General features: G+C 34.1%; 1 protein-coding gene across 2 annotated transcripts in view; it reads right to left on the reverse strand.

Moving 5' to 3' along the window:
- Positions 1 to 21,442, reverse strand: part of LOC150099998 (phospholipid-transporting ATPase ABCA3-like) — a 728,766-nt gene that overhangs the window by 421,843 nt on the left and 285,481 nt on the right. For both annotated transcript variants that reach the window (XM_090402469.1, XM_090402468.1), the window contains 2 exons: positions 18,171 to 18,349; positions 10,915 to 11,040 (listed from right to left, as the gene is read on the reverse strand). In XM_090402469.1, coding sequence (XP_090258595.1) covers positions 10,915 to 11,040; positions 18,171 to 18,349 — 305 coding nt within the window. The remainder of the gene's footprint in view (positions 1 to 10,914; positions 11,041 to 18,170; positions 18,350 to 21,442) is intronic.

The following is a 21,442-nucleotide window of genomic DNA, read 5'->3' on the forward strand; positions in this document are numbered from 1 at the left end:
GAAAGACTAGGGGCATGAACAGATGGCATCAATGGCAATATCATATTAAAAATGAGGAATATTAGGAAAGAACATGATATTGTCAGCATCCAGGAATGTGTTAGCAGAGGTCTCATGTGGTCAGTTAAACAGAATGGGAGAGGAAAGATCAGCAAAACAAGTGTTCTCTGCCAGGTTGGCAGGAAAAAAGACCCAGAGGAAGACCAAGATATAGGTGGATTGACACGGTAAAAAGAAAATAGAAATATTAGATTACAAAATCCTTAGAAAATAGAAATATTAGATTTGATAATGTTGGTTGGAGTCTTGACAGGTAGCAGACTGATTTGGAGAAAAATTGTAGATAGAAAGTTAGTAATGATGTAAATTTTTCATGTAGTACTATCATAGCCTATACATCCTTTGAGGATATATGTCAGGAATTTGATGATGTGTTCAGATTATGAGTTTGTGTCTATCAAATTGTTCTACCAAATTTATGTTCCAAAAATTTTTTAAATCAACAGTGTAAGAACATGAAGATTTCCCCTAAAGTATGTCTAAAAATATTTTGCATGTTTTTATGTTTACATTTTCAACATATGGTTGAATTATATAATTAATGTTTTAATATTTAATCACAGGAATAACCACTGTTATTATAGCAGGGATGACCCTCAAGAAAATAGACAAATTTGCTATATTAAATTGATTTGCATTTTAGAGGAGCCATATGAAAATTTCAGAAAGATAGCTTTGAAACTTGAAAAGTTTTTGGAATTTTACTAGAGAGTTTATGTGAACATAACATTTAACATAGAAGTTACCTTGGCTTGCACTACTTAAAAAAATACAGGAACTCTACTCAGAACCCATATATTCACCTTTTATTAAGTGCACTGATCATGTATAAATAAAGGATGCCAAGAAATTGTCTTGGTTTCATCCATTATCCAAGTATAAGCAAACAAACGTGTGGACAGACTTATGTGTTTGTCATGCATGTTTATTTTTTAACAGTATATATTAGAACACAGAATAATAAGTAAATAATTATGTATTAACTTATTGCTGATATTTCGCTGGTGTTATAACCAGCATCTTCAGAGCACAAAAATACAGTTGGTCACAATACGCGAGACTATAAATAACAACATAGTGTAATCAACGGACTAGTTAAACAAAATTGTAGCAGCAACACAAAGACTAGAGTCCTGATTTTGGCGCCCTCTATCTGAAAAAAATAAAAATAAAAAATTGCAGCTATCACATAAGACTAGAGTCCTAAACAGAGGAAAAAACCGGTACTAGTTTTTTCTTAAGATGACTGTCTCCCAGATTTTAGGCAAATTTATACAACCATATTTGTTAAGATTTGGAGTGTGTTTCAGGGCTTCTGTTGCCTCTAAGAACAATCTCTCAGACTTGTAAGAGCTTCTGTGGAGTACTTTTCACACCATCACCCTTCTCAACAATATGGCATTTTAAAAACGCTAACCCACAGAGCGAGAGCAATCTGTTCTAATGACAATGCTCTTGCTGCTGAACTGGCTCACTTACACCACACCTTCTTGGCCAATGGCTATAATCCCCATAAGATAAACAAAATACTAAACGTTCCTAAGAAATCCCTCCCACTATCCACCACAGAGAACTACAACAAAACAGTCACCATCCCATACATTAAAGGCACATCCAAAAAGATTTCTAGAATTCTTAATAAACATGAACTACGTACCACATTCAGACAGTGTGGCAAATTAGCAACCCTGATCCGTTCACCCAAGGACAGCATCCAGGAGTCTACGAAGTACCGTTCATGTAATCAAGCCTACTACGGTCAAACAGGAAGAACTGTGAACATCCACATCAGTGAACACAAAAGATACATCCGGCATTATCACTATGGCAAGTCGGGCCTAGCAGACCATGCTCTGGATCAACTGGAAGAACACAAAAGTACTCCACAGAAGCTCTTACAAGTCGGAGAGATTGTTCTTAGAGGCAACAGAAGCCCTGAAACACACTCCAAATCTCAACAAATATGGCTGTATAAATTTGCCTGGGAGACAGTCATCTTAAGAAAAAACTAGTACCGGTTTTTTTCTCTGTTTAGGACTCTAGTCTTATGTGATAGCTGCAATTTTTTTTTTTTTTCGATAGAGGGCGCCAAAATCAGGACTCTAGTCTTTGTGTTTTTGCTACAATTTTGTTTAACTAGTCTGTTGATTACACCATGTTGTTATAGTTTCACGTATTGTGACAAACTGTGTTTTTGTGCTCTGAAGATGCTGGTTATAACACCAGCAAAATATCAGCGATAAGTTAATAAATAATTAACTAACTATTATTCTGTGTTCTAATATATACCGTTAAAAAATAAACAACATAAGCAAACAAAGTTTGTGCATTAAGTAACTTCACGACTGGGCTACTTGTACATAGAAGATAATGATTTCACATCAACTGCCTTAGTAAACCCTTGTAAAGAACATATCCTTATGGACAAGTATAGTGCTATGCAATATGGGAAGGGCCATTATCAAGACTAGGTTTGCCCTTCACTGAGGACTCATCAGTTAAGAGCAGACTCAGAAGTGATACTAAGGTTGAAGTAATGCAGAAGTCATATTTCCATATAAAAGTAGTCAAAGGTGTTCACACCTTATTACTAAAATACTCTGGATTTGAGATGGATGTTGAAAGATTTTTCACTTGGTTATACTAAAAACTGATCAAGTTTAGCTGGCCTGACAGCTGTTTCAAACTTAGTTCTCATCAGAGACCAGGCAGAAACCTAACAAGTGAAAAATCCTGTATTTAATACCATGGAAGTCCCATGTCAGAATGTTCTATCCTAATAAGTGAACTCTTTGACATGGGATTTCCATGGTATTGAATAGAGGGTTCTTGCACTCTAATGTTTCCACATCGCCAATGACGAAAACCAATAGTTCGAAATTGGTCAGTGAAACTTAACCAATGCACTAATAAAAGGTGAATATAAATGGGTTCCTGGTCAGAGTTTGTGTCTTTTGAAGTCCAAAAAAGTAACTCGAGGAGCCAAACAGAAATTTGAAAATTATGAGAGATCCTCAGGATAGGTGGCTATAATGCAAAACTGGTTCAATTCTCATCTGCTCAGCCTAAACAGCCTTTCGAAAGTGAGGACAACAAGAAGTGTTTTGTTGCATCTTGCAGCATATTTGTACATCCACCTAGCAAGACAATATTTTTAGGATATGTAAGACATGTCAATTCCTTCATGGTGATTATCTCAACTTTTAGCACACCCCCATATATCAGAGATGCAAGTCAGTAGTAAGAACTGAAGGAGATAGAGGAAGATGGTTTGATGCAAGAAAGGGTGTACATTATCTCCAGTGTTATTCATCCTTCATAATGATCACATGGTGAAGGAAAGTAGAATACAACCTGATATCAAAACTGGATATGTTAATCTCAGCTCTTTATCTTAAGCAGATGTTATGCTCCTAAATAAATCCAGTACAAATCTGCAGGATTCTCTAAATTAAATAAATGCTGCAGCAAGTATCCACGTGTTAAGGCTGAAGTGCTAGAAGGGCATCATATTGGAGGTTTAATGGAGTATTAACAGCACTAGAAAAGTTTTAATTAAAAACTAATTTTAATGCTTCCAATATTTCATCCAAGTCACTAGAAATCTTCAGGGGAGTACAAATAATGCTTGTAACGCATACAACTTTTAAGCCCCATCGTAAACTTGCTACCCTTATCCATTCTATCAAAGATTAGCTCCCTCCTCTCTCAGTACCTGGAGTATATAAAGTATCCTATTTATATAAACAGAGCACTTTATATACTCCAGGTATATAAAGTATCCTGTTTCTGCAAGTTGGCTTATTTCAGACAGACTGGTAGATCATCCATTATCCATTTAGAGGAACACAAATCTTACATCTGAAATCACAATTATGGTTAATCTGGCCTTGCAAACATGTATTGGATACAACTCACATTATGTTCTGGAAGAAAACCACCATACTCCACCATTGTGAAATTTAAACAGGAAAGACTGTTTTTAGACTACAGCTACACTCAGAAATCAACCTAATTTAAACGAATACAAATGCATAAAACTTCTCAAAATCTGGGAAACAATCTGAGATCCCTGTTTACATCCTAGGCTGCCTACAGACGCCCATAGAGGGGTATACCACCTAGACAGAACTTGAGTCACTCATTTGTTTCATTAAGTATTGTGTTGTCATTGTGTGTGTGTGCTCGTACGCACTATAAGTGTTATTTGTACTACCTGAAGATTTCTTAGTGAGGCAAAATATTGGAAGCATTAAAATTAGTTTTTAATCATTTCCTAGTGCTGTTAATACTCCATTAAACCTCCAATATGCTGCAGTAAATCTGATATGAAAATCAGCAATACCAAGACTATGAAAATAGGCAGGAACATTGCAAACTATAACTGCATTCTGATTGGAGAACCTATAGAATAAGTAAAACCTCTCAGCTATTTATACACAATCTTTAATGAAGATTGCAAATTAAGCATGGAAATAGACAAAAGAATTAGCAAAGCTGTATGGCATGGAAGTCTGCTGAATAAATTTATACGGAATAAGAGAGATATTAGTCAAAACACTAAAGTAGCTGTATACAGGACAGTGTTCAAACTAATTTTAACTTATGGATCGATCTGAGAGTTGGGTTAGAAATAAAGTACTTGATCAAAGACAGGAAAACACAGATATGAGAGTTCTGAAAAAGATTAGGAGAATTAAAAGATGGTATCAATGGCAGTATCATATTAAAATGGGGGATATTAAGAAAGAACTTAACATTGTTAGCTTTTAGGAACATATTATCAAGGTTAATCTCCAGTGGTATGGTCACAAATAGAACGGGGAAGAAAAAGTCAGCAAAACCAGTGTTTTTTTGGCAGGAAGTTGAGAGAATCTAGATCTAGGCAGACTGATACACTAAAAAAAGCCTTAGAAAACTAAAATATAAGATATTCTACTGGAGTCCTCACAGATAACAGATTAATATGAAGAAAAAATATCAACAGAAATTGTAATGTTCCGTAACAGGAATGAAGCAATCTTTTTATGTACAGTAACAAACACATTTTAAAGAAATTTTAATTTTTCAAGAAAATAAGTACAAATTAAACTATTAAACTCCAACTTTACCTAATAATTTATTTCATTAATTCGCTTAGGCATGGACTTGCCACCAACATGGAACACCTTTTTCTTATTTGTATATCTCTAAACCATATCTTTATAATGGAATGTATTAAAGTTATCCTTTGTATCAGAATTTAATTTTCTTTTCCAAGTCTCTTTTTCAATACTGCCCACAAATTTTCTATTGGGTAATGTCAGGAGAGTTACCTGGCCACTGAAGCAATAGGTGTTGTGATTTTTGAGGAACTATTTTACTTTTTTTGAAGTGGCATGGAGCAAGATCCTGTTGGAAGATAAATTCTCTCTCTTTCTGGGTCTATGGGACCACTCGTTTCTCCAATATTTTTATGAACTGGTCACTTTCATCACAACAGGCACAAGTGATCCTGGACTGCCATGTGTAAAAGAAATCAAGTACACCTTTTCAACTAGGTGTTAGGAGCTTGTTAAAGGTGGGCGGAAGAAGCCTTCTCAGCTGCTAATTTGCAGCTGAGAAGGCCTTCCTCTCAACAATCCAAATCTTTGGACTGTTGAGAAATGGAAGAAGGTCATATTCTCAGATGAGGGCCATTTTTTTTGTTCAAGGAGAATGAATACCCTACTTCCACTTCTCAACAGTCCAAATCTTTGTCTACTTTTGCCCACTGGTGCCTCTTTTATTCTGCATAGCCTTTGTTAACAGTTGTTTCTTTTTTTTTTTAGTGCATGGGAAGTCCTCCCTGCTTCGAACAATCTTCAATGGACTGTCATATCAGAAACATTAATCCCACTAGCTGCCAAGTCTTTATTTAAGTCTATAGCAGATAATCTTGGGTTTATTTTGCTTTTCCTAAAAATAGACTTGACAGCTAGTGGGATTAATGTTTCTAACATTGATCTTAATAAATGTAGTTTTCCTTTTCAGTCAGGAGAAAAAGGTACCTGTCTCCCTAAACCTCTTTAAAATCACAATAACAGTATCCAAACAAACATCACACTCATTGGCAATTTGTCTGAGTCATGAATGTGTGCTGAGAAAGAGTATATATTTTTGAACGTTTCCTTGAAGATGTATTATCAATTTTGTGGATACACAAAATAAATAAAACAATACAAATTTCAACTTGTTTACACTACTAAAAAGGCACAACACTATTAATAAACATCCCAGCAAGTTAAACATGCATCACTTAAACAAAATAGTGAACTAAAATTGAAAATAGTAAACTAAAACCAAACCCAAAATTATTGTGAATTGAACCAAAACCAAAAACTTGATGAAAATTAGGCTTGTTCTGATTAATTTGTTCACTGCTGTAGTACTATCATAATATTCTGAACAGCCTATCCTCCTGAGAATACATATCAGGAATTTGATGATAACAAATCTAATTTAAAAATATACTATATTTTTAAGAGCACATAAATAAGAAATTTAATCTGTGTATGGTCCTTTATATTAAAAAAAGAAGAGAGATCCTGTGTACAAATCATGGTAGAGTAATTATTTATTCCAGGTTAAGATGCTACATAGATTTTTTTTCTTTTTTTTAAACCAGTTTTATACTACATAATAATGTCAGAGCTGTAATTTTTATTTTATGTGTGTATTATTCTTGTCTGTTTTATCTAAGAAACTAAGTCCATCTAGGGAGGCATCAGCATGAACATAATAAATTACTTACTTTGCTTTCTACCTAAAGTTACATAAATGCAACATGCATTTGAGTTTAGTTTTATGTGAAATCAAAAAGTGAGAGAGTAGATAAAAATTAAAGTATGAACAGGAAAATTAAAAACAAATTAATCAGTGGTCTCAGAGCATTTGCAACAGATGGATGGGAAAGCAATGTTCAGAAAAACAGAACTGTGTAATCTACAGATCTTAAAATGCAACAAGAACTGTAAGTTGCAACCTTACAATGGTAGCAACTTATAGTTAAATGAGTTCACTATATTGGTAGGGTATGAGTTTGATTGTATATTATTTTTTTTATTATTTTGGACTCCACCCAAGGAGTCCAAAAACTCAATGAAGGAGGACACCTACTCTATAGCTCCATCTCCACCACTTCCATTTTTCTCCATCATCTACCCCAATGCCATCTACTGGCTTCCACCACCACCGCTACTAGTATTTTTGGTCTGTAAATTGTGTGTGTCCTGAAGGCTGATTTGCCTGTATGTGGGATGAAAAACCTGAGTCTTAGGGAGAAAAAGCCTTGCTACCTCCATATGAGATTGACTAACTTACCTTCAATTAAAAAACCACATAAAGATTCCTCCCATTACAACAAGAGTCTAACTTAGGACTTTCCAACCAAAGGGCACAACATACTGACATTCTTCCAATTGTGCTATAGAGACGCAATTAATCTGGTAAGTTTTCATTTTAGAAGACTTCATTTTTCTGTTACACTATCTGATGTATGCTGACAGGCATGACAGGCTGCAAAAGGAATTTTTTTTTAAAACAATTACAGTGTGAATTGTTTCTACAATCTGAGTGCTGTGTTTTTTTCAATAGATGTAATTTGTGCTCAGAAGATGCTAGTTAGGAATTCAGTGAAATAATGTCAATTTGAATAAACTATTTTCTTCTGGTGTTCATAGTGTAAGCATTCTTATGATTACCAAAGTTGGTGATGGATGCTCGACCAGTGAGTGACTTGATGAAGAGGTATGATGGGTACTGCATGAACAATGGTTAGCATGGACCTCCTGCAATGAATCCTTGGCATCTGCATAGATGTAGAAAATAATACATATAGCCAAAAAATCTTATAAAGATTTTTTGTAAGTAATCAAAATCATTTTTCATTACTGTATTGTGGCAGTGATATTTACCTACATTAGATGATTAATGTAGATAAAGAGAACTGAAATTGCCATGGATATATGGAGAATAAGCTTTTATTATTATTATTACAGAATCCACTTATTGTGAACACAAATAATATCAATCAGCTATTGTTATCAAAATCAGTCAGTTCCAAAACACACACCATTTAAAATTAATTAAAAATAATCCACCTATTATAATCAAAGTTCCGGTTATTGTTATTAAAATCTGTGAATGTTTAGCCTTTGTAATCTTAGAATTAAGAACTTTAAGGGTTAATCAGGAGAAAACTTGACAAAGAACATTTGTCAAAGTATGACTTTTGTGTTAATCTTCCATAAATCTCATATCTTCAAGGCAAATGCAGGTGGGCATAAATACAGTCGAATTGTGATTTTTTTGAGTTTATTTTCATGCTCTCTTTCAGTAAGTGAATTTGACTAAGTGCTTGTTAAAACAGTCCTTAGCATCATGGCAGAAGTAAGTAAAAAAACAAAGATTTATCTATTCAAGAAAAATAAAGAATTTTGGAGTGCTATGATAAGCTGCTCAAAATGAATCAGCAAAGTGCAGCTACATTTAAAAATTTCACAATCACTCTTGTGATCTTAAAAAACAGATCAAACATTGAAACTTCAGCTCTTATTAATGGGAACATGGATCGGAAGAGAGTCCCATCTGGTAAGGATACTCAAGTTGAGTCACCATTAAAAACTTGGTTTAGTCATGTTCATGAAAAGAATGCTTTGATTAATGAGCCTTTGATGCATCAAAAAGCAGAACTTGAATAAACAATGGGCAAAGAAAATTTCACTGCAACTGATGGATGGTTTAACAGGTGGAAAAATTGAGAGAATATTGTGTACAAGTGTATTCGTGGTGAAGAAAAAAAGTGCATATTTTTTTATAAGCTGATGCATGGATTTATACTGAATGCCAAAATTTATTACTGAATATTCTCGTGAGAATATTTACAATGCAGACAAAACAGGACTATTTTCATGCAATGCCTGAGCATACTTATTTGTTTAAAAATAAAAGTACTAAAGGATTTAAATCTTCAAAAGAAAAAGTGACAGTTCTTCGTTGTGCTAATATGAAAGGTGAGAAACAAGAGTTCCTGATGATTGGAAAAAGTAAAAACCTCAATGTTTTAAAGGTGTCAAAAGTTTGCCTGTTGACTACTGTTCTAGTGCAAATGCTTCAATGACTAAAACCATTTGCAACAATTGTTTAATTAAGTGGATCTTAAATTAAAAGGAAACATTGTCTTGTTAGTAGCAACTGCACTGCATTACATTGTTAATTCAGCCATGTGACCAAGGCATCATATGAACTTTTAAAGCTTATTATTGCAGGGAAGTTCGTGCGAGAATTATAGCTCAACGTGATTATATAATAAACAAATCTGATACGAGTGATTGCAAATAAGATTTTCCTCCTTGATGAATTGCATCTGATAGCAATAACACGGAAGCAAGTCTCAGAAACTATTGAAAACTGCTTCCAAAAAGGTGGATTTTTTTAAAACAAACTCTGAAACTCCTTCTTCCAAAGAACTTGAATATCTTACAAATGAAATTTCTGATAAAACCCCAGATGGTATTTCAAAAGAAGAATTTGAAAATTGGTTGGATATTGATAACAACATTGAAGGGTTGGCTACAATGACAGTGTCAGAAATATGAACCTAATAAAAAAAAATAAAAAAGTGAACCTAATAAAAGTAAGTATGGGAGAACAAATTTTAGAAACTCCTCCAACCAATGCCCAGAAACGCAAAGCTGAAGAATACTTTCATGGTGTGCAACACAGAACAAACTTCAAAAGGCATTATGAGTATGAGCAATTTATTCATGAACTACTATATTCAAACATGACAGACAACACTAGATAAGTTTTTAAAATAAATTTTATATGGCTGCTTATTAAAAAGTTGTTTATAAGAATAAATTATGTTCATAACAAATAAACTGAAATAAATTATGCACTTTTTTTATATCCTTTGCTTGATGCTATCACAGCCAGTTATTGTTATCAAAAAGCAACTATCCTAAAGTGATCACAATAAGCAGCGCCTGCTGTATTTTTATTTCATGACGCCTCCAAGGAGTCATCGAGGGAGGACACCTACACTACAACTCCCTGTTTCCACCACTACACCAAATCTCCACTACCATCATCGACATCAATTCCATCTACTGCCCACCACCACCGCTAGTATTTTTTGTCTGTAAATTGCGTGTGTTCTGAAGGGTCTATTTATCTGTATGCAGGATGAAAAACCACGGGTTTCCAGGAGAAAAAACCCTGCTATCTCTGTATAAAATTGGCTAACTCACCTTCAATTGAAAAAAAATCCATATAAATTTTCCTCCAGTCACAACGAGAATCGAACTTAGGCCTTTTCCAATCGAAGGGTGCAATGTACCGTTGTTCTTCCAGCTGTGCTACGGAGGCACTTACGTATTATATAAGCCTGTATTACAATATGAATTACAAATTTCACATCTTCATTCTATTTGGCATTATGGACAGTACAGACATGGGCTCTTGTTAATTAAGTGACAACAATACTTGGTAAAAATCTATTAATCTTCTGAAAATCATTTAATCAAAGGAAAAGACAATGGGATAGGTAAAATGGGGATCTTTCTCATTAATATTGTCTTCTTGTAGAAAGTATTTTTGTACGAAGTCACCATAACAAACTACGGAAACAGCTCTGACCAAAGTTTCATAACAACAATACTCTTTTAAGGAATATTTATCGTCGTGTTTATCATAGAATCCTTATAACGAAGTATTCTATTGATCCCTAATGTTCTGGATCACAAGTGCTGGCTGTTTAATAAAACCTTCTTTTAGCAGGTTTACTTTAAGTACACAAAAGAAATGTATTATATATTAAATTTAAAAAAGTACCTTTGTAACGCGAGCTATTATAACACCAGGTGTTTCACCAACAGGTTCCTCTTCAAAATATGTAGATGATTCAAGTTCTAATCCAATTGCATGTGTTTTTGGTTTAGATCCAATCCAATAAGATGGCTAGAATTAAAATATTTAAAATAAAAAAATCTGCTGATAAAGAGATACAACACATCAGAAAAGTTAACGGAATAAAGAAAAGTTCTTGCACAAGTTTTACAACATTGTTCACATGCTGTACTGAGTATGCTGAACTTCAGTAATGCACACATTCCGCAGACATTGCACTGCACGAGGATCAAAAGTGTGTTTTAGGTGGCGAGATGAAAGTAGTGGATGGTACTCAGAATATGACTGAAAATTGTGATGTAACGCCAGAAAGCACTGAAAGGGAGATTAAATGTGACAATTGAAAGTGAGAGTAAAAGTGTTGAAAGAAAGAATAATTTCACTGATGTAAAGAATGCAGAGTTGGCGGCATCAGTGAGGTAGTTAAGTAAGAATGTGTATAATATGCCTAAGTTAGTACCACTGGTAATAAACAGAATGGGATAGTTAGTATAAAGGGTTATGATAGTGGTGGCCCTAAGGGACTTGTACACTTTATGTACACTAATCCCAGAAGCATTAGGAACAAACAGAAAGAATTTTTGGCATTAGTCGGCTCATCCCAGCCAAAGATCATTGGCATTAGTGAAACATGGCAAACAGAAGATAATATAGTTAGTGGGATACAATATAAAGGGTATAGTGTGTTCAGGGAGGATAGAGAGAGAAAAGAATGGGGGGGGGAAGGAGTGTTATTGATGATAGCCAATGAACTGCAACCAAAGAGAGTAGATGTTTGACTGCAAGACAGTGGAAAATAGCACATTTGAGGCTATCTGGTGTAAGAGTGAGGTCAGCAGAACAAAATATACAGTTGGATGCTGCTATAGACCAGGGGATGGAAAAGATGGAGATAGTATTTCAGTTATTTGCTGATGATGTAAAGTTGGGTAGAGCAATAGTTAATACACATGATGTCAAAATTTTGCAGGATGATTTGAATATATTGACATACTGGGCAAAGCAGAATGGATGTCAGTTTAATGTGGCAAAGTGTAAGGTTATGCATTTTGGGATGAAGAGATTATCAGTAGTATACTACATTAATGGAACTGTACTCCAGGAAATTGACGAAGCCAGAGACCTGGGAGTGTTAGTGGAAAGGGAGTGAAAGTTTAGTGAGCACACAGCAAAAGTAGCTAAAAGCAGCTCATCAGATCACTTGTTTACTGAAGAATACTCTGACCAGCAGAGACAAGCAAGTTATTGTTCCTCTTTATCGAGCCTTGATAAGACCCATCTTGACTGCTTGTGCAGATTTGAGTGCCAGAATTTCTTGGTGATGGGGAGGAGTTCGAGAGGATCCAGAGATGCTGATCAAGATGGTGGCAAATCTATGGAATGAACCTTACAAGAACAGGTTCAAGATTTGTGGATTACAGAAACTGGTTGATAGGCAAAAAAGGGGTGATATGATTGAGACATTCAAATTACTGAGGGGATTTTACAAGATTAATTCAGATTACATTTTTCAGATGGTGAGAGAACTAGGGGACCATCCATGGAAAGTGAGTAAGAGTGTAGTTAGCAAGGATGTTAGAACTAGTTTTTTTCCTTGGAAAGCAGCGAATGAGTGGAATAGGTTGCCAGAGTCTGTTCTGGGTGCCAAGACTGTGAATGAGTTCAAAGCAAAGTATGATAATTTCACAAATGTTGGGTAGTTCTTGACAAGATGTTTAGGGCCTCCATCGATGAATCTAAGGACTCCTTGGTGTTGCCCATATTAATAATAATTCTGTGTGATATTTATAAATAGTCTTTAAATTTTCTTTGGAAATGATATTAGGTTTATTTTTTAGCTTATGTTTAAAGCTGAGTGTGCAGTGGCTTAACTTAGGCCAAATTTTCATTATAATAGTGCAAACACTAAAGTTTGTGTGTTTTGTTCAAGAGACTTGCACCATAACAAACTTATGGGGCACAGAGATGTATTTGTTATAATAAATTTCCTTTAGCATAGTAGAAATGTCAAAGCTTTGGTCGGACTTTTTCAGTTGTAGTTGAGTTCACTATAATGAGAGTTGACTGTATTCCAAGTTTTCTCAAAAAAAAAAAAAAAAAAAAATATATATATATATATATATATATATATATATATACACACAAGCGTGTGTGCACACACGCACGCACACAGGTATCCCTTGATTAATGCAATTAATTAATCCATTGATGTTACTGCGTATATCAAAATCGCATTAATCAAATATAATAATCAATGGTAAAAAGTACAATTCGTCCATGATCAATTACTGTATTAATAATTCATTTTATATGGTATTCTTTTAGGAAAGATAAAAAATGAATGCATTAGTTACTGCATTTTTTTTTTTTTTTATGAAAAAAAGTTATCAAGAGTCATTTGAACAGTTTGAGCTTTTTTTTCTTATCAGCATAAATTCTATGAGAACAAGCAAAATGACTCTCTAGAACTCAGCAAACAAGCATTCTTCGATCAACATCTGGATCCATATCCATTACTTGTTGCTTAAAACCACGCTACCGGCCAAGACGTCTATAGACGTCAAGGTTATCATGGATGCGAAGTGCACATTAAAATTGTAATACCATTGATAATACATTGAAATATATGATGGATATGAAGCATATGAGGATATGTATTTGATCCATAATGGGCAGTAAGGTGGTTAAGCGATTCTGAACTGAGAAATATTCCATCCATTTCTTTGATTGTTATCTCCTTTGGAACCTCATCTTCACATTCCATTTGTTCATTGTCTTCACATGCGCGTTGTTCAATTTCAAGAAGATCATTGTCACTGAAATCTTTCGAATTTGAATCCAATAATTCTTTAATATCTTCTGCATCAACACCATCAAAACCAAGGTCTTCATCAATTGCAACGATTCCTTCAACCACGTAGTTTACAGGATTTTGAAAACCACCTAAGTCATTAGCGCATTCTGGCAAAAGGTTTTTCGAACAGCTCTCATGCAGCTAGAAGACACTTGTCTTCTAGCTCCCACGAGTCATGAATGTTTTCAACTGTGCGCTTAATGTTAAACATGCTCAACAAGCTACGCTAAAACAAGTTGTGCTCCAAATATTTTTCCAAAATTCTTGGAGCGTAGCATTTTCTCCCATTGTTGTTTCTAATGCCTTTCAGGATGTATTTTTAAGAAAATAGGATTAGAAAATAGGCCAAGAAACACTCCTCAAGGCTTGTATGATTTTGCAGAGTAAATTTAAAGGTGTGTTAATTAAAACTCTTGCCGCGTATATAAATGGAATGTCACAGCATTAATCAAATCCAGTGTTAAGCAAGGGATACCTGTGTGAATACACACACACACACACACACACACACACACATTTTATAATTTTCTATTATTTTATTATGGTACATCACTCTTAATTGTCTCTTCCATGAAATTTATATTGCAAAACTCAAAATTTTATCTTTAAATATAATTTAATCTATTTATCATAACATTTTGTCACTCATGAATCAGTTTTAGAGAATCTCCTTCTTTCATCAAAAATACTATCAATTGATAAATGTTACATTATCAGGAAATCATTCTTATACTGAGTTCAGCATGTGAAACTAAGTTTTTTTTACTTGGAGAGTAGTGAATGAGTGGAATAGGTTGGCAGAGTCTGTTGTGGGTGCTATGACTGTGAATGAGTTTAAAGCAGAGTATGATAGATACTGGGCAAATGCTGAATAGTTCTTGACATGTTTAGGGCTTCCTTCGATGAGTCTAAGGACTCCTTGGAATTGCCCATAATAATAATAAAATCCACTCAACAGCTTTCCTGCCGAAAGCTCTAGTTTCCCTGATTCTGCAAATCTACCAACAACACTTTTTCCAGTCTACAAATACAAATCCATTCAGATGCAAACCATTCATCTTGAATAAGTCCTTTTTCCCCATCAAACTCATTCCACACCACTCCTCCTGCATAACCTATGCATTGAGTCATTTGCATTTATGGCCCTCCATCTCAGCTCTACTCTGTCATACCATGGAAACATACTCGCTATCTTAATTCTCTCACTCTTTTCTTTTGCTACTAAATCATTCATTCCAACCACTACGATCATTTCTTTCACCCTACTCTTTTGTGCTCTAATAGTCTCAGTAACAGAATTAACCATATACGTAACAAAACTGTTTAATATAAGTAATTACTGCTGCTTTCAAGAGAATCACACTACCATGACCAAAGTAATAACACACCGCGAAGAATGCAGCAAAATAAATGTCAGCCATTTAAATAGACCAAAACAAGTGCATTTAAAAGGGACACAAGAATCAACATATTCACATATAACTAAGTGATAGTTATGTAAATGATATTTATGCAGGATGAATATGAACAAGACAAGAAATAAATCTGAAAAATGTTGCAAGCATTATATGAATAGTTAAGAGATAAAGTTGATCGAGAGATATTTGTGCCACGAGAGGTTTTTTAAAATTAACACAAAAAACACAAGAAATAAATAACAATATTTATAAACAAAACTAATACTATATAATATCAATTATAATTGATTATAATAATATTTATTCCTTATGTTTTTCATATAGTGAATGTTTGGTCACAATGCTACACTCTTCAGCTAGATTTCCACTAAATCCTCAAAGTTATTTAGGCTTATTAGGCTTATTAAAATGAGATCAACTCATTTAGTGAATTTGGCAATTTCTTATCCCTAAAGCTCCTGCTCTTTCCAAATGTAAAGTTTAGATCAGGCCAATGTGCAGGCTAGTAAATAACCTTTGCACTTGCATTCCGTGAAACCACATACTACTACAGACCACGTAGTATGGCATGGTATATTATAATATTGATACTCAATATGATAATGTACCATGATGTACCAGAATGTTAGTATTTATCTGAACAATGGCTGTGGGAACAGCCATTGTTCAGACAATATACTAACATTCTGTAGAATTGTATAATGTTCATGTTAATTTCTGAGGATTCTACAAGGAATTCCAGACAAACTAGAAGCAACTGCAACAGAACTGCCAGAACACTTAAATGGCAATACATCCATATAAATAACATTCTCTAGGCAGGTGACAAACCACATGCATGCATGCATGCATATTGATGTTTCTTATCAGATGCACTAATTAGCATATCTTAGTAGTTGTACTGAGCATTATGAAAAAATTACAAGAGTTTCATATCAGTCTTGTGCAATGATTTCAACATAATTCCTTTCAAAATCTAGGCAATTGACTGAAAATAAAACTTTATTATTATTATACAGGCACCTCCATGGGGTCTGAAGACTCAACACAGGAGTCCCAATCTATCCACACAATCTATCATACCTCTCTCCTTGAACCCATTAATAGACAAAGCACTCACAATTGACTCTGGCAACCCATTCTACTCATTCACAATTCTCCAAGCAAAAAATCTAGTCTTCACACCCCTACTAACCACTTTCTCCACTTTTATTCAACTTTCTGGGATGATCCCTTGTTCTGGTCCCTCTAGCCAAGTGCTGAAACATTTCCCCTGGGTCAATCTTATAAAACCTTTTAAGCAACTTAAATATTTCTATCATATCCCCTCTTTTTCTCCAATCAACCAACTTCTGCAATCTATATACCCTCAATCTATCCTCATAATGAACAATTCCACAGGCCACTCACCATCTTGGCACCTCTGAATCCTCTCCAATGCTACCTCATGCCCAAGAAACCCAGGGGATCAGATTTGAGCACAGTAATCCAGATATGGGAGTATCATGGCCTCATAAAAAGGACTAACAACTTCCTTATCTCTACATGTTAATCTGTTCTTCAATAGCCAAGTAATCTTATGGAATTATTTAAATTTTTTTTTTTTTTAAATGGACTATATATATCCTATCCTAATTTACGCTCACGCATAGGCCTACACTTTTTACCGCATAGGCATTCGGAACCAAAATCCTACAGAACAGGTTGGTTACTCCTTATTCTTGGAGGTATCCTCTGACTGTAGCCTGTGTGTTCACGAGGCCAGTTTGCCTGCTTGTGGGATGAAAAACCCTGTTGTCCATGCCCAAGACCGGATAACTTGGCTATGGCTGAAGATCCTTCAGCTCCTCAGGTCATCAATGGGAATAAAGCCTAGGACCCTCCTTCCCCAGGCATATAGTTGCGAAGTGCATAGCCACTAGGCTAACTGTGCGGACACTATATATATATATATATATATATATATATATATATATATTATATATATATATATATATATATATATATATATATATTATATATATATATACTATAATTCCTTTGAAGTTTACCTTGTGTTTTTAGATAATTCTAGAATAATTCTCTAGAAAACCAAAATAGTAGATATGACAATATTGGAGTGCTGATAAGTAACAGTGATTTGGAGGAAGACTGTTGATAGGAGATTAGTAATAATGTAAACTTAATCATTTGTCGTACTATAATGGTAGCCTGTACATCCTTGAGGATACACATCAGGAAATTGATGATGACTATATTGTATTCATTGCAGAACTCATTGTTAAAAGCTGTTGGACTTTCCAATTCAAGTTTTACTCTTGTTAAAAGTAGGAAGTGATTCAGTAAAAGTCCTCTTATATCTCATGTCAGCAATTTCTGACAGCTTGTTTCTGCATATCAAAATATTTGATTTGTAAGTTCTGTTTGGAGAAAGAGAGAGACAGGCTCTTTTATATATTTCTAGGAAAGCCTGTGCAAAGATAAAGTATTGCAAATGATAAGTCAAAAGGATATCAACTGGCAATCATTCTCATTTCAATTTGTCTGTTCTTTGTTTTCTCATTACATTTCAAACACAGTAATCCAGATATGGGAGTATCATGGCCTTATAAAGAGGAATAACAACTTCCTTATCTCTACATGTTAATCTGTTCTTCAATAAGTTATTGTATAAGTTATCGTTCTTTATTAAAAATTGTAATCATCAATGATTAAGTTTTGTGTTTTATGTTTACTGCATGCTGAATTTAATAAATGAACCAATGTATCATTAGTGTGGTATTACTATTAAAATACTAATATCACTAATACATAATTATAACACTATTGATATTAATATTATAATACTAGAAATACTGGTTAATGAAATTTTAAGAAAACAAGATCACGCTGATGTGAATTATACTTGCCATAAATGGAAAGTAAACAGGCTTGGGAATTCCATACTGCCAAGGCCATACAGCATCCACATACCATATAATGAAACTATACATAAAGCAGGAAATTATCATCATACCCATGACCATTGCAACACTGATATCAACAACTACTTCAACATCATTAATGTTACTCCACTTAGATCCAATTCCTAAACAAAAAAAGTAATTGATATATATATATAATTTATTTTAATTAAATGTATGTATATATATACACATTTATAATGTAATTTTCCCAAATAGCGTACAGTTAACTCTCACTATAGCATTCATAACTTATTTTAATGGAATGGACATCACCAAATGAACTAATTTATAAAAAAAAAGATGTTTATTAACTGGCTTATATTTTGATGGATTTCAAACTAGCATCTTCAGAGCACAAAACAGCATATTATAGTTTACACACAACAACGAATAAGTGAAACAATTCAAACTGTAACAGACAAAAAATGTTGTCATAATTTGGCACCTTCTAATGTAAAAAAAAAAAAAAAAAAAAGAAGCAGTATTACAGCTATGTGGGAGTTGATCTTAAGAAAACACTCTCCCAAATTTTTGGCAAATTAATGAATCCATACTTGTTCAGGTTAAGAGAATTCTTCATAGCCATGGTTCACTTCAAAAATGACATTTCTGACCTGTAACAATTTCTATATAGCACAATGGTTTTCTTCCATCTAGCCTTGTGTGAAAGGATGTCCAAAAGTATGGTCTACTAGTTCTGAATTCCCTAATTTGGTCCTAATGGACCAAATTAGAAAGAATAATATGGACGCCTGGGTAGCATGCATGTTTTTTAAAGTGGTCCGTGCTGGGGGGACTCATAATTGCCAGCGGGCATATTCCCATAAGCTCTCTGGTCAAACTTATTTTTACAAAACTTTCATAGTTTCTAAATTCGGCTTTGAAATGATGTTAAATCTAATATCCACTTGATTTTTATAATTTTTGCACTGCCGAACTGAAGCCGTTTGGTTCTTTTATTAAGCAGGTTTCTTACAGTTTACTGATTAGTATGTTATTAGCTTGTGATTGCTGTATGTAATATAGGTATATGTCTGAAATGTTTAGTGTAATTATTTATTATACTAAATAATTACACTAAACATTTTCAGTGTAATTATTTATCATGTTTTAATAAATTTTGTTTGCATAGGCAGTTATAATCTCCAAGTTGCCTTGTTTATCAACTCATTCACCCACAAAACTCTTGGTGATGAGTTATATGAGAAGTGCTGCCACTCTTCATGAGTTGGCATGTCCATATTGCATACCTTAGAAAATAATTTTTTTTCCTTCTTTGTTTTCTAATTTTATTGTTTTGGGGATTGCTTCTATTTTTGGTCTAGGTTGAAAGATTGGAAGCGACCCTGTGGAACAGGCAATGTTTATATTTCAGTGTATCTCGGAATAATTCATGGTGCAGCTGAATTGCAGTGACATATAACAGGTGAATGAAAGTCAAGACATTATTTTTTTTGGGGCAATTAAATATGCATGTTACATTTTTGTTAAATGTAGCACGTGTATGATGAATTCGTTAGTCTTTAATAATTAATGCATTATGCACTTTAAGAAACTTGTGGATGGAGTGAAACAGTATGTTAAGTCTGAATGATATAATCACGTAATCACAAGAAAGATATTTATTTAACCAAATATTTCGGTCTGGAAATAGCAGACCATCGTCGGTGGTATTACAAGAACAGTTTAAAAAAAAAAAAAAAAAAAAAAAATATTTGGTTAAATAAATATCTTTCTTGTGATTACGTGATTATATCATTCAGTCTTATGTCGCAAGTATCCTTAAAACAACAAGTATGTTAAGTGTTTTAAAAATACTATAAGAATACCAAAAATCTGGTTCCTGTTGAGAGATACATAGTTTTGAATACAGCAAGCAAAAATATTAGCAGGGGAATATGAAGGTAGGGATGCAATTACGACAGTGAATAAAAAAAAAATTAGAATGAATAGAAATAGCATAGAAGAAGTGATATACGAGGAAAATGACAGTGTAGCAATAATGTAACAGTAATGAAAGAATAACATGCTTACATGAAATCTTACACAGCACTTTATATAGAATGCAATGTCAGCTCAAGAGATTGAAGAGGCATCTGGTCGGTAGTGCTGGAAAGAAGAGATTTGAAGGAGACAAAAGGATGCGAGAAGGAGATGAGGAAGATAATATTGCACAGTGGTAATGCCATGATCAGCAGCAGACTTAACAGGAATGATGAAAGAGTATTTTAACAAACAATGGTCATCAAAAGATGCAAAGAAAGTAGTGAGCTGAAGGTGATATTACATTTCGTATTACACTTCATAAATTCTTTCTTGATTGACAATTCCAGATGTATAACATCCTCCCAGAACAAGTTCATGGTCATTTTTATTGGAAGCATAATGTTTATCTTGTTTATGGATGTATCTTCTGATGCTATTACTAGTAATTATTCTGTAGTACCTGTATAAATTCCATTTCCATCTTGTCATGCACTGTTTCTCCTTCAAATGTATGTCCTCGTAGTTGAAGTCCCCATAATAATTGCTCGGCCTATACGCATTGTGCTGATCTATCTGTGCATGGCATCCACACTTATTGGTCTCTCTCTCTCTTAATAGATAGCATCAAATGACCAACCATCTTCTTCAGACCTAAAATCTTCCTTTTTTTGGTAGAAGTTCTTCAGCTATGTATCATAAGTAATAACCCTCTTCCCTCCATCCTCTGTGAAAGTACAATGCTCCTTACATTTTATTCCTGTAACTAACATTTTCTGTCAACCACAATGATCTGATGATTATGAGACAAGCCAAAATGACCAGTGCCAAAATCTCTTTTATACTTTTGGCATTTCAGTAAATGCATTTCAACTTCTTTTTGGGTCTGCAGTTACTCTTGTATATGTGACTACTCATCCATTTGAAATCTGGAAACCTGAACCCAGTCATTCATGATTATTTCTGCATTCATACTCATTCTTCCCAGAGGTTGCTATACATATGCTTAATGCATCCTTCCCAAATACCTTTATGCCCTGATTTTGTTGCACTTCCAAACTCTCAACTGAACAACACTTTCTCCAAACATTCCAAACATCTAACTCCAAAACTATTCAAATGCAGTCTGTCAGACTTATACACGTGCTTTTGTCCATCAGATTCACTTTATACATCTATAAACTGTGCACATTCATTCTGCACAATCTTCTCATTAACTCATTAGCAACCTT

The sequence above is a fragment of the Typopeltis vanoorti genome, chromosome 13 (genome assembly GCF_054136105.1).
Source record: "Typopeltis vanoorti isolate ZY-2024b chromosome 13, IOZ_Tvanoo_1.0, whole genome shotgun sequence".
In the NCBI taxonomy this organism is placed as follows: Eukaryota; Metazoa; Arthropoda; class Arachnida; order Uropygi; family Thelyphonidae; genus Typopeltis; species Typopeltis vanoorti.